Source organism: Onychomys torridus, unplaced genomic scaffold (assembly GCF_903995425.1).
Source record: "Onychomys torridus unplaced genomic scaffold, mOncTor1.1, whole genome shotgun sequence".
Taxonomy (NCBI): Eukaryota; Metazoa; Chordata; class Mammalia; order Rodentia; family Cricetidae; genus Onychomys; species Onychomys torridus.
Window position 1 is genome coordinate 1,245,257 of NW_023413825.1, and position 14,234 is coordinate 1,259,490.

At 44.8% G+C, this 14,234-nt stretch overlaps 1 protein-coding gene across 1 annotated transcript; it reads left to right on the forward strand.

Annotated features, from left to right (window-relative positions):
- Nucleotides 1–2,069: 2,069 nt before the first annotated feature.
- Nucleotides 2,070–13,103, forward strand: LOC118576507 (carcinoembryonic antigen-related cell adhesion molecule 3-like). The gene is made up of 7 exons (XM_036176755.1): nucleotides 2,070–2,133; nucleotides 3,393–3,752; nucleotides 4,755–5,114; nucleotides 8,216–8,569; nucleotides 9,767–10,126; nucleotides 11,447–11,788; nucleotides 12,820–13,103. The coding sequence occupies exons 1-7, from the start codon at nucleotides 2,070–2,072 to the stop codon at nucleotides 13,101–13,103; spliced, it is 2,124 nt and encodes a 707-aa protein (XP_036032648.1).
- The last annotated feature ends 1,131 nt before the right edge of the window (nucleotides 13,104–14,234 follow it).

Sequence of the window (14,234 nt, forward strand, 5' to 3'; positions counted from 1 at the left end):
GAACATAGATGTCCCTGCTACACCAAACAACAAGATAATCACCCATCTCCTGACTTGGACAGAGGCTCCATACTAGATCAGAAGTCATTCTTGCTACCGGGAATCCAGGCCACAAAGACAAAAAGACAAAGGAGGACACATAAACTAAGGAACAAACTACCAATCCTACAAAGATGAACTCAAAAATAAAGTCCTAGACCTAGTCATTCTAAACCTTAATGCCTGAATATCAGTGTAGGGATCCAGTTAACAACAGTCAGGGCACCATGACACCAACAGAGCCCAGCTATTCTATAATAGCAAGACCAGAATATTGCAATTCTGTCAAATCACAAGAAAATGACCTTAAATACAACTTTAAGAAGATGATAGAGGTCCTTAAAGAGGAAAAGAAAAATACCCTTAAATAAAGCAAGGAAAAGGTAAACATAATTGTAGAAAATATATAAATAAAATATATAAATTTCTTAATGAATTTCAAGAAACAAACAGTTGAATAATATTATTAAAGACCTGAAAATTGAAATAGAACAATAAAGGAAACAAAACCTGATGAAATTCTGGAAATAGAAAATCTGGATAAATGATCAGAATACAAGAGAATTTCAGGCATTGAAGATATGCTAGAAGAAATAAACTCATCAAAGAAAATGTTAAATCTAAAAAAGTAACACAAATATTCAGGAAACCTAGGACACTATGAAAAGGCCAAACCTAGAAATAATAATTAATAATAATAATAATAATAATAATAATAATAATAATAATAAAAGGAGAAGAATACCAGATCTAAGACCCAGGGAGATGACTGTATTTTAGATCAAATATACTTAGATCACTAATCCATGCCTTCCTCTCCCCATCATTTGTTTTCATGTTCTCCATGACCCAGAAGGAACACCCAGAGATCTGAACCTTGCTCATGTTTCTTTATGCCATATGCTCCTAGATCTTGTCTGCTCTCAGCTGGTGATTGGTTTCTACTCTGATTTCAATGGAGTTAGAAAAGGTGCAGGTGATGAATGTATGTGGGAGGCCAGACTTGATTAGGGATGAATCTAAAGTTTTGATAATGTTGTTTCACTTACTCTTCACAGTGCCTGTGGCGGACAACAGTGTCCCTGGACTCAGGATCTGGGAAGTGGGAAAAGTGAAACCCAGTTTAGATGTCCTTGAGCTGTGTCCTAGCTCTGAGGGTCTGGATGTGAGGGACAGATCACTGGACATTAGCACATATGATGACCACAACAAACAAAGATGGACACTCCCTTGGGGAATGGGAAACTTCCTGTGAAATATCCCCATGGAAGAGAAATAACTGAAGTTTTGAAACATTGTCCTAGTTAGCACTAATTGTCACCTTGACACAGTCCAAAGTCACCTGGGTTGGGAAAAGAGTCTCAACAGAGTAACTGTCTTTATCAGGTTGGCCTGTGAACAGTTCTTTTTCAAGAATACACAGGTCACCTCTACACCAACACTGAGGATATAAAACTCCTCACACAATGGCTCTTGGGCCACTCTCCTCTGTCAGGAAATGCCTGGTGACATTAGCGATAAAGGATTGCTCTTCAACCCTAGTCATCTCTCAGCTGGTCCCTTTGTAGTCCTCAGAGACTGCCCCTTTCCTTCCAGGAGTAAATCCCACCTTCCCTGAGCACTAAGGACTCAGCTGGGTCTCTGTGTTACAAAGACACATAGGCAGGATGGAGGCTCCTTCTTGCATGCTGACAGACATAAGGCCAGGACAGAGCAGGTGTCAGGCCTGAGATGAGTGATTGTTCTCTGAGGGCATGGGGATACTTATCAGCCTTGTTGCTCAATGTGTTGCTTGGAGGTGAAACATAAAGTGAGAAAAGTAGAGAGGGATGTGGGGCAGCACTGAGAGTGGAAGGGATGGAGCAGTGCCTTGGATGCAGACCCAACAATCAACAGCCCATTGGATTCTGGGAAGTGCTCCAGCCTGGGAGAGTGCTCATCTCAGGAGGAGGAAGGACAGCAGAGCCTGGTGTTCATGTAGTAAGTGAAGCTCTTCTCCTAATAGGGAAGACAGAACAGTGAGAAGAGAGATGGAGGAGTCTTCTATGATTTCCTGCAAGGGCTGCACCCCCTGGCAGTGGCTACTGTTCACAGGTGAGGGTACCCACTCTCTGACTGTGGAGGTGGATGGGAACTCAGAGGCAAGCTGGAGTCTCCTAAAGGGGACAGGATCTTGAGAGAAGATTTGGGGTTTCTGTTTGCAGTCATGGGGCAGAAGGTACAGTGAGGGACAGAGGCTCAGTATCTTGAAGCTCTCAGCAGAAGGAGGTGATAAGGGGAAGAGAAAAGCCCCAACCACTCCCTATTCAAAGTGAGTCACATTGGCAGCCATGATCTGAAGCCTGATGTCCCCAGTCATGGAAGCATGACTCCAAATCTCAACAGGGGTGGGCCAGGGAGATGGTTCAGTGTGCAGAGAGAGTCCAGTTCTCAGCTCTCACAGTGGAGATGGAGAGAAGAGACTCCTGCAGGCTCTTCTCTGCCCTCAACACAGGTACTGTGGCATGGAGCTACCCATATGCACACTGAGACATGTGCCTTCAGAAATATACACTTATAGTATATAAGTCAATGTAAGAAAGTTTAAATCACTCTTGAGTATAATTATTTTCCTTAGCTAAAAAATGGGAATTTTGTAGATAAATCCATGGACACACCTTTCCTAACTTACTTACCTACTTACTCACTTCTTTAGCTCCCTTCTTCCTTCTTTCCTCCTCCTTTTCCTTCCTTCCTTCTTTTCTTTTCTCACCAATCTCAACACAGTGTTTCTCTATATTCCCAACTGTCCTAGAACTCACCGTGTAGATGAGGCTGGCCTCATGCTCAGAGAGTTGACTTCTTTTGCCTCCAAAATGCTATGATTCAAGGCATGCATCACCACCTCCCAATTTATTCCATTTTTTCCTTTCCTCGTTGATGTATGAGACTTTTTTAGGAATTCAGTCTTCCTGAAAGGTCACATTAGTCCCAGCCCTTACCCAGCACTGGTTTTATCAGAATAGAAATCAGTGCATCCAGAAATTGATACCAGGAGTTAACTGATAGCACAAAGAGAACAGAGAAAAAAGTCAGAACATGAGGACCCTCTAGAGGAGGCAGTGAGAGTGACTTCCTCATACCAAATACTCTTTATGTGAGGAGAAATAATGGGGATATTGAGGAGGTAGCCAGGTAGAGAAGTGAGAAGATTACTCTGTAAAAAGGAAAGGACACAGTCAGAGGCTCTGAGGAAAAGGAGATCATGTTGCTCATCTCCATCAAGGAAAGTGGGCACACCACCAGCCAGATGCCTAAACTGAATTATGATCACACCTGCTCAGTATTGATGCATTTTGTCCCTTTCTTTCTAGCCTCCCTTTTAACCTGTTGGTACCGGACCACCACTGCCCAAGTCACCACTGAATCAGTGCCTCCCCATGTAGTTGAAGGAGAAAGCAACCTTTTCCTTGTCCACAATCTGCCAGAGAAACTTTTAGCCATATCCTGGTTTAAAGAAGGAGCAAATACGGACCATAGAATTGTGACCTACACACTGAAATACAATATATCTGTGCCAGGGGAAGCACACAGTGGTAGAGAGACAGTGTATCCAAATGGATCCCTGTGGACTCAGAATGTCACCTGTAACGACACAGGATTCTATATCCTACGAACCATAAGTAGACAAGTACAAACTGTATCAAGAACATACATACACCTTCATGTGTACAGTAAGTAAGCCTTTGTGAATTCTCCATGCTGGGTGGGGTTCAATCTACTGGACACACACAGAAGTGTCAGGCCTGGCATATGCAAACCTCCTCTCTGCACTGTCTCCATGTTGGGGTTTGAGAATTTAATGCAAGACACATTAGATTGTGTGTAATAATAGATCAGAACACTTGCACACAGGACAGACTGAGTGCCCAGCTGCGTTTCTCTGTTGTGCATGGAGTGCAGAGACTCCCTCTTTCATGTGGACAGACCAAGGCTGTTCTCTCTGGGCACAAGAATGCTCGTCAGCCCTTCTGATCACTGTGTGGTCTGGAGGACTGAGACATAAAGGGAGAAGTGGAGAGGGACATGGGACAGCACTGACAGTAAGGGGACAGAGCAGGGTTTTGAACAGAGAACCCCATAGCCCATGGAACTCTGGGAGATGCTCCATCCTGTGAGAAGGCTCAGTTCACATGAGGGAAGGGTAGCAGAGCCTGGGAGCAGATGTGCCATAGAATGAGGATGTATCAGGCCACAGAGATGCATCCTTGTTTCCCTCTGAGGTTTTCTCGGCACCATTAAAAAACATAAGATGAATCCAGGTTCTCACTATTCCCTAGTCCTAGTGGCCTGGAAGTAGAGAAAGCTAGAAGGTGAAATTAGGCATTGACTGGACCCACAAAAGGAAAGAACATAAACAACAGAAAGTCAGAGGATTAGATGTCAAGGTCTGTAGAGAAGAGGTCAGGGTGTCTTGATCTCCACACCAATCTATACTGATGTGAGCAGTGGTTTGAGGCTTTAAGCTGGGGTCATGTTGACACCCAAGCAGAGAGCTCCATACAGAGGAAATGATATGTGCAGGGACACTGAAGACATGGAAGTCAGTAAATGACAGGAAGTCACCCACCCACACACCCAAGCTAAGCTATGGACACACCTGCTCAGGACACAGGGCCTCATCTTAGCCAAATACAAAGATCCAACTATTGATCAATCTCTATCTTCCCTTCCAGCCTCTCTTTTGAACTGTGGGCGCCATCCCACCTCTGCCCAGCCCACTATTGAATCAGTGCCATCCAGTGTTGGAGTAGGGGCAAGTGTTCTTCTTGTGGTTCACAATCTCCAGGAGAATCTTCAAGCCCTTTTCTGGTATAAAGGAATTAATGTGTTCAAGAACCATGAGGTTGGCCGACACATAATAGCAAAAAATTCAAGTGTGCCAGGCCCTGCACACCGTGATGGAGAGACAGTGTACAGCAATGGATCCTTGGTTCTCCACAATGTCACCTGGAAGGATGCTGGATTCTATACCCTATTAACTCTGACCACAGATCTGACAGCTGAAATAGCTCATGTGCAACTCCACTTGGACAGTAAGTGATTCTCAAAATCATTCAGTCCTGGGTTGTGTATGGACTCACAGGACTCTCTTTCTTGGCCTGTGCATACATCTACTCTGAACTGTGTCCCCATTTTGGGGTTTTAGCACTTAGTGCAGGACACACATACCATAGACAAGTGGCCATAGATTAGATTCTCACCTTGTCTCCATCCTCAGAAAGGTGAGTGTGTGTGATGGGAGAGGGTAAGTCCATGCAAGAAGCATTAGACACAGTCTTATCTTTTGGGGTTCTCACAATGAACATGGTTCAGAGAGACCATGCTGGCATCAGGCAGATCCTCACAGAGAGGTGAGCACCAGGAAGTCCTTGTTCCAGACTTATGTCTGAATATTGACTACAGGTGACCCTGGGGTGTCTTTCTTCCTTATGTACCATGTTTCAACTCTTACTTCCTTATGGAGCTGACAGATAATAATGGTTTTTGGCCATCCATCTCATAGCATTTGAAACCAAGTAGTGCACTGTCATGAGAGCAACATTCAAGGTGTGTTGCCTGGTTACCTTCTTCTGAGACTCAGCATGGAGAAGAGAGCTGGACATGTGCCCAGGCCAGCAGTCAACTGTCCTCATGGGCTTATAAGACTCACAGCAATGTCAGGGTCCCCAAAGTGAAGAAGAGAGGACACAGATCCACCTGGAAAGTCCTTGTCCTCTAGGGTTCAATCCAGGGAATTCCTTCAGGCAACCAAATAGTAACAGGTTTTGCTGGTCTTGACAGTTCCCAGACATGAGCTCCAGTCATCCTATCAATCTCCAGGGGATGATATTAGCTCACAGTCAAACTCTAAGATGCTGGAGAAGATGAAAGAAACTTAAGTGATTTCCATTTCTGTCACTACAGACCTAAGGTCCCTCCCACAAGGCCATTCTGACCTATGGTGCTTTCTCTGTCTGAGAACAGTACTATGCTAGGGGATCATGTTCAGCCTCATTCCTTCTAGCATCTTCCATAGGGAAAGAGAGGGTGACCACAGGGGAATTACCAAGCAAAGGATAAAGACTTCCCTAAATTGTCAAGGTGGACATGGGTAGACCTGAACTATACCTCAGCCAACAATACAGGTTGGAATTCATGATTCCCTTTGAAACTCTCCAAAGCAGGATGAGTCCACACCTCTCCAAGACTTAGGCGACCTTCTCCACACACAGGAAATAGATTTCCTGATACAGCTCTTCCTGAATGAGACCCCAAATGCGGACACTAGTAATAAACAATGAGTGTTCTTCTTGCATCACTCAGTTGGTCCCTTTCAGGACCTCACAGACATCCATCACCTTCTGGCTGAGAGCAAACTCCACCTTCCAGAGCATTAAGGACATGAGGACAACTGGGTGGACAGAGGAGTTTCTGTGTCACAAAGAATGCATAGGAAGGACAGAGTTCCCCTCTTTGGTGCTACAGAGCCAGGGCCAGGACGCAGCTGAGGTCAGCCCTGGGGTGAGCTATTACACTTTGGAGCATAGGGATGATGATTATCGGCCTGTTGCTCACATCTGTGGTCTGGAGGACTGAAACACAAAGAAAAAGACTGGGGAAGAGAATCACCAAGCAATTCCAAGGGGAGGAGACAGCAGTGCTTTGGACAAGTGCCCACCCACAGCCCAGGTGACTCTGAGAGGGGCTTCTGTCTTGTAGCAGGCTCAGCTCTAGAAAGGCAGGACAGCAGAGGTGACTCCTGGACAGTAGAGCTGACTCTGGGACAGTGCAGTTGACTCTGAGAAGGAGAAGTAAGTGGAGTGTGGTGGCAGTGTTGGATCCTGTGGAGACCTACCTGTTCCAAGGGTCACAATCTTGGCCTTGTCCAAGGGGCACTATGGAGAAGGGCTAGTTTCATAAGTAAAGAGAGAATTCCCTGATGATGTGTGGGAACAGAGAGCTCAGGTCCTGGCTGCAGTCTCCAAGGAGGACAAGAGTCTGAAGGAGAATCAAGGTGTCTTCTTTTCTTCTTTAGTGAGGATGACACAGAGATGCACAGAGGTTCAACAGCAGGAAGTTCTCTGTGAACAGGAAATGGTAAGGGGTAGGGATGTAGGCCACATTGTTTTCTGTTCAGTGGTAATCAAGTTGGGTACTTTATTCTGAAGACTGATGTTCCCACTATGACAGGGCGACACAGAAAAGAATCTGTCCTGGGTGGATCAGTGAGGTGTTTCAAGGAGTGAAGACAAATTCTACCAAGCCCAATGACCGGCATTTAATCCTCATCCCCCATGTGTTTGAGGCACACTCCTCAAAGCTGTCCCTATCCCCACATATAAGTACTGTGGCATGCACCCGGCCATATAAACAGCTATGGAGGAATGCACATGTGATCATACCTACATGCCTTCACACACACACACACACACACACACACACACACACACACACACAGAGAGAGAGAGAGAGAGAGAGAGAGAGAGAGAGAGAGAGAGAGAGAGAGAGAGAGGCATAGGATCACACACACTTGAAATGGAAATAGATGTAAAAAAAAAAAAAAGAATCAAACTGGTGTATCCATTGGCCACAAAGTTGAGAGGTTCATAAATAAAAAACCTAGAAATGCTGGTTTCTAGGGGCATTAGTTGATCATTTCATATTCATTCATTCATTCATTCATTCATTCACCAAAAGGTTAAGAATCTTTTCTAGGTAGCATGCCTTCCAAAAAATGAGATTAGTCTTGATTTTCACAAAACCCTATTTCAAATTGACTTGAAGTCAGGTGTTGAGTGGAACCACAAAAGGAAAGAAGATAAACAACAGAAATCCAGGGGTGTCAGTTGTCAAGGTCTATAGGGAAGCAAGCCAAGATGTCATCCCCCCAACAGCAATCTACAGTGAATGTCATCAGGGGTCTGAAGGCAGAGATTCAGGGCCCTGTTGACAACAGAGCAGATAGTGCCATACAGAGAAAATGTCATGTGCAGGGACATTGAATACGTAGTGGTCATGTGCTGACCTTCACCCAGTAGGATGAGGAGACACTCACACACCTAGGCTGAATAATGGACACATTTCTCAGGACACAGGGCCAAAACATAGGCAAATACAAAAATTCTACTACTAATGCATCTTTCTTCTCTTCTAGCCTTGCATTGTGGATACCATCCCACCTCTGCCAAGCTCACTGTTGAATCAGTTCCACCTAACATTGCTGAAGGTGGAAGTGTTCTTCTAGTGGCTCACAATCTCGCAGAGAACCTTCGATCCTTTTACTGGTACAAAGGAGTTATTGTGTCCAAGAAATATGAGGTTGCCAGACATACAATAGCCACAAATTCAAGTGTGCTGGGTCCTGCATACAGTGGCAGAGAGACAGTGTACAGCAATGGATCCCTGCTGCTCCATAGTGTCACCTGGAAAAATGCTGGATGGTACACTCTACAGACTCTGACCACAGATATGGAACCTGAAATAGCGCATATTCAACTTCAGTTGGAGAGTAAGTGATTCTCTGTGAAAATTCAGGCTCTTGTGTGGTTTAGACACACAGAACTGTTTTTTCTGGCCTGTGCATAATGACTCCATGTTGTTGTTTGAGCACTTAGTGGGAGGACACACGTGATGGAGACAAATGTTAACAGATCATACTCCAACATCTGTCTCCCCCCTGAAGAAATTCAATGGTACAAAAGTAACTCAGCCAAAGATGTCAGAATATGTTCAGTCTGATGGGGATCTCAATGCAAATTTCAGGAGATGGTTAAGGAAACCATGGCATCTTAACAAAGAGTTGAGCACCAAGAAGTTCTGGCCACAATCTTCTGTCCTAGGCTAAACTACTATTGATATTAGGGCATGTTTTGCAAGGGTTAGACTGTTAATGCCTCCCAGAGTTAATGGGATCAAGGGTTTTTGGCTGTTCATGTCAAACTGGGATATTTATTTTCTCCAAACATGAATTTCATAAATAAAATCTATGACTGGTTGCAGAGACCATAGAGGAGTGATGCCTATTAGTTTGTTCTTGATTCCTTACTCATCCAGGTATCTTATAGCACCCTGGAACCCTTAGTATAGGAGTCAAACTGCTTTCCATGGGCTGGACCCTCCCACATTCATCACCAATACAAACATTGTACTCTAGACTTGCCCACAGCCCCATATGGTGGTGGCATTTTCAATTGAGCCCCCTCATTCAAATCAACTGTAGCTTGTGTGAATTTTACATAAATACAGCCATCCTAGTATCTAACACCTAAGCCATCAAGAATATCAGACTTCTCCTGGCCATCATACAGTCCTAGAATTGTGGGCTTCAGGGCAGAGCAGCAAGGACATCTATAAGGTGAAGTCAAGGGTTGACTGGAGCCACAAAGAAAACAGAAAAAAGCCAAGAATGAATATTTGGGGCCTGTGGGGGAAAAGTTCAGAGGAGACATAATCTCAACCTCAGTGTGTTAGGGTGTGCACAGTAGGGAGGGCAGTGAGGGGGAGCCATGTAGATACCCCAGAAGGGAGTTCCATTTAGAGGAAATGACATATTTCAGGCACTGAGGGATAAAGGGTCATGTTGTTCACATCTACCAGGTGGGTGAGAAGTACTCATACATGCATCTTCAGGGTGAATGATAAATCCACCTGCTTAGGATAATAGATGTCATCTTTCCACCAAACACAATGATCTTCTGTGTTTCAGCCTCCCTTTCTACTTGCTGCAACCCTCCCACTTCTGCCCCACTCACCATAGAACCAGTGCCACGGAATGCTGATAAAGGGAAAAGCGCTCTTCTCCTTGTTCACAATCTGCCAGAAGATCTGCGAACCTTTTCCTGGTACAAATCAATGTATAGCACCCACATTTTTCAAATTGCACAATACAGCAGAGTAATGAATTCTACCACCCAGGGACCTGCCCACAGCAGAAGAACAACAGTGTACACCAATGGATCTCTGCTCCTCCAGGATGTAACAGAGAAAGATGCAGGATTCTACACACTACAAACTTCAAACAGAGTTTTCCAAACTGATCAAACACATGTGGAGCTCCATGTCAACTGTAAGTGATTCTCCATGACCTCCAGCTGCTGGGTGTGGCTTTTCCTTCTTCATACACTGGACTGTTAGGACTGAGCTGTGCCTGGTTTCTCCCCCACTGCACTGTGTCACCGCACTGGGGTTTAGGGCCTTACTGCAGGACACACATAGGTTAGAAAATCTTGTATCAGAAGACCTCACCTGTCTTTAACTGCAGAGTGGAATACCTGTGCTGGGTAAACTCAGCCCCAGAATGTCAGCCTCAGTGCAGACCCTTGGAGCTCATACCATGCACATGATTCCTGAACAATTCTGTGAGGGTCAGACAGGCCCTAGTTGAAGAAGCCATGGGATCCTCACGCAGAGCTCTGGGAAGCCCTAGCTGCAAATATCTGTCCTTGCATAGACTCCAGATGACATTTGGGAGCCTTCTGTCACTTATTGGACTTATATTCCCTTTAGAGTTGTCAGGGAACAGGGCTTTATGGGGATGTGGAACTAGCTAGTGCACTGTTATGGGAGCTATGGTTAGGCTAGGTCCCCTGGATTATCTTCACCAGAGACCACATGTGGAGAGTATAGCTGGTCAGGTGCCCAGACCATTGACTAACTGTCCTGATAAAATCATGAGACCTCACAGGAAGATCAGGGTCCCCAAGGGGAGGGAAAAAAGGACACAAGTCTTCCTTGGATGTGATTGTTCACTGGGGTTTAATTCTGGAATTCTCTCCTTCAGGCAAGTAGTAAAAGAGTTGATGTGGATGTCTCCATGCCATTAGGTGCAATTCTTCTAGTTATCACTAGGTGGCTATAAAAGGACACATAACCAACAACCTGAAAATATATTCAGGAGCCATGAGCTTTAACTCTAGCATAGCTTCCATCTATGTCCCTTACATGTAATGGGTAGCTGTTTGAGCCTTGGCCTCAAAGCACTGCCCCTAGTGTGGTAACAAGTAACTGCCACACCTGCCTATGACTTGCCCCTGCCATGTGGCTGAAACAGGTTGCTTTAAGACCCAAAATATGTAGGTGCTTGCCCCTCTTAGCTACCTTTTGGTCTTGGATGTTGGTGCAGACCAGGGCAGAGGTCTCTAGAGAGCATCACTGGACCGAGCCTCAATCCCTATTTCCTCTATTGTGAGTTTCCTGTATCGTGAGTTAACACCCCCCCAAAAAATTCCTATAATCATTAAGAAATTCCCATGGATTGTTAGCAATGTAAGGACAGATACTCCCACCCACATCAGCTGAGCGATGGACCTAAGCCACTCAGTACACCAAAGATAAAGTTCTCTATATTGATGAATTTGTCTCTTTTTTCTTCTATCTTCCCTTGTAGCCTGCAGGTCCTTTCCAATCAAGCTCACTATTGAGTCAATGCCACACAATGTTGTTGAAGGGGAAAATGCTCTCCTACTTGTTCATAATATCCCAGAGGACCTTCGATCCTTTGTCTGGTACAAAGGGATACCAATTGTCAACAAACATATAATTGCCCAGAATGTAATAACCAGTAATAAGAGTATGCTGGGGCCTGCACACAGTGGTAGAGAGACTGTGTACCCCAATGGATCTCTACTGTTCCAATATGCTGCCCAGGAGGACGCTGGATTCTACACCCTACGAACCTTAAATGCACACCTTGAAACTCAAGAAGCACATGTGTACCTCCACATATACAGTAAGTGATTCTTTGGGGGTCTATGAGTTCTGGTGGGGTTGATTTCCTTTTACACATGCAGGACTGTCCATGTGGACTGACTGTCTCCACTCTACCATGTGTCTCCACATTGGGGTTTGAGTACTTAGTACAGGACACACATCAGGTAGACATATAGAAAAGTTGACCAGAATCCCTCACCTGTCTAGAGCTTCAGAAAAGGATGTGTGCTGGGTATCTGAGCCCAAGGATGTCAGTCAGCCTCAGAATATTGGGGCTCTCACCAAGATCGTGGCCTTGAGCAAGACCCCTTCGGAGTCAAGCCTGGCCTATCTTGTTGAACTATGGTTTCATCTTGGTGAAGTGAGCATCAGGAAGTCCTGGCTTCAGACCTCTGTTTCAGACTCAACCCCAGGTGACCATGGAAAGCCCTTCTCCAGGGCTTGAGTTTGACTCTCTGTTAGAGATGACAGGGAACAAAGTGTTACTGACTGTCTAAGACCCATGGAGTGTGGAACCAGCTGTGCAGTGCCCTGAAGCTACAGTTAGGTAGGTCACCTGTCAACTCCTACTTCGTAGACTGGTGCCAGGACATGTCAACTCTTCTGATGATGGGCTTAACAGACTTCACAGGAAGGTCATGGTCCCCAAGGGAAGGCACAGAGGAGATATTTCTCTAGGCATCTTTTTGTCCTTAGGGGTCCAGGCTAGGGAATTCTCTGCTGCAGATGAACAGTAACAGATGCTGCTGACTAGAGCAGCTCCCCATTCCAGTGTCACGTCATTGCTCATAACTAAGCTTAACTTAGGGACAAGACAATGATGATGCACTGTGTGTACTAGTGAAGGGAAACAGAGACTCAATAAATCCAGAGGCTGAATCAGGGTCACATAAGCCATGAGTGGCAGATCCAAACTACAAGAAGACTGTCTGTGTCATAAGCCCCAATGTCTCCACCCTAGAGGCTTTATTAAGTGTCTGTTGACTGCAGAGGAGCTTGTTGAGATCTCTGAAGGGCTACTGTCATTTCCCCTCCTCTTTTGCTTCACAGAGCCTGTGACACAGCCCTTTATCCGAGTCACCAGCACCAATGTTACAGTACAGAGCTCTGTGGTCCTAGCCTGCATTTCAACTGACACTGGGATCTCCACCCAGTGGATCTTCAATAACCAGAGTCTGCAGCTCACAGAGAAGATGACCTTGTCACTGAAAAAATGCCGACTCAGCATAGATCCTGTGAGGCTGGAGGATGCTGGAGAGTATAAGTGTGAGGTCTCCAACCCAGTCAGTTCAATGACCAGTCTCCCTGTCAGGCTTGCTGTAATGAATGAGTGACCTCTCTCCTCTTACATTATAGCAGAGTCGGGGCATTTCTTTATCAATGGGGAACAGCAACAAGAAAATTTTTGTGGTAAAAATGATCAATTATTACTCAGGTACAGCCAGGTTGGTGGCTCATGACTGTAATACTGGCATAAACATGTGTTCAGGATATAAAGAGAGACTTGGTTTCCAAAAGGAAAAAGAAGACATCAATATAGTAAACAGAATTGCAAAGGAGATAAAAGCTTAGGTTTTGCATTAAATATATAGACAACTCTTAGAATCCATGGAAATTAATTTCATAAGCCCACAAACTTCTGGATGTTCCAAGTCCCCTGTTAACATGCTGCAGTGTTTGCATGGAGATAAATGCATCTTCTCTTATACCCAAATACATTCCATGTAGCCAGGGCTACACAGAGAAATCCTGTCTTGAAAAAATCCATTGATTTTGTAAACTGTTATTATTCGTTTGTATCATTATTCAAACCAACAGAAAGTCAAGTAGAGACCATGGAGGAATGATGCTTTTCTGCAAACTTTTCATGAGATGACTAGCTACCTTCTCCTAGGACAACCTGCCTAGGACTGGTGATATCCACAGTGTGCTGAGTGCTCACACATCAATTGATAACAAGTCCCCATATGTACCCACAGGACAAGATGAGGAAGGCAATTACTTGAGGTTCCTCAGGTGCTAACCAGCACAAATGTTGAACACACTAGGTCCATCAATCCAGTTTCAGCAAGTTATTGCTCCAGTGTTGAATATGTCACATGTCACATAGTCACTATCCATCTGAACCTCACAAAAGCTCTCTACATGGTCCACATATATGAGAGAAGGGACATTAACACACATGGAAAAAGGTAGTTCTGCCTGCTCTAATCTATCACATTCCTAGATCATTCCTAGATTCATGCTTCATTCTTACATAACCAGTGGCTTATGTCAGTCATCATGAACCACCAGAGCTGAATGTTGGACCACTGAGCTGAAAGCAGACCTGCTTCTGGTCGCCTGATTGAGGTTTCCATTCACATATTAAGTCCTGGATGACAGTTTGTGTGGATACCCAGTGAAGCCACATCAGAACACTAATCATCACCTCTCTGTAGGACAGTCTTGGACAGCCAAGGTTT

What these genes read in the sequence shown, in the direction of transcription:
- LOC118576507 (XM_036176755.1), top strand. Translation starts at nt 2,070, where the DNA reads ATGGAGGAGTCTTCTATGATTTCCTGCAAGGGCTGCACCCCCTGGCAG. An exon ending in GCAGTGGCTACTGTTCACAG is followed by an intron (nt 2,134 to 3,392) that starts GTGAGGGTACCC and finishes CTTTCTTTCTAG; the next exon opens with CCTCCCTTTTAACCTGTTGG. An exon ending in TGTGGAGCTCCATGTCAACT is followed by an intron (nt 10,127 to 11,446) that starts GTAAGTGATTCT and finishes CTTCCCTTGTAG; the next exon opens with CCTGCAGGTCCTTTCCAATC.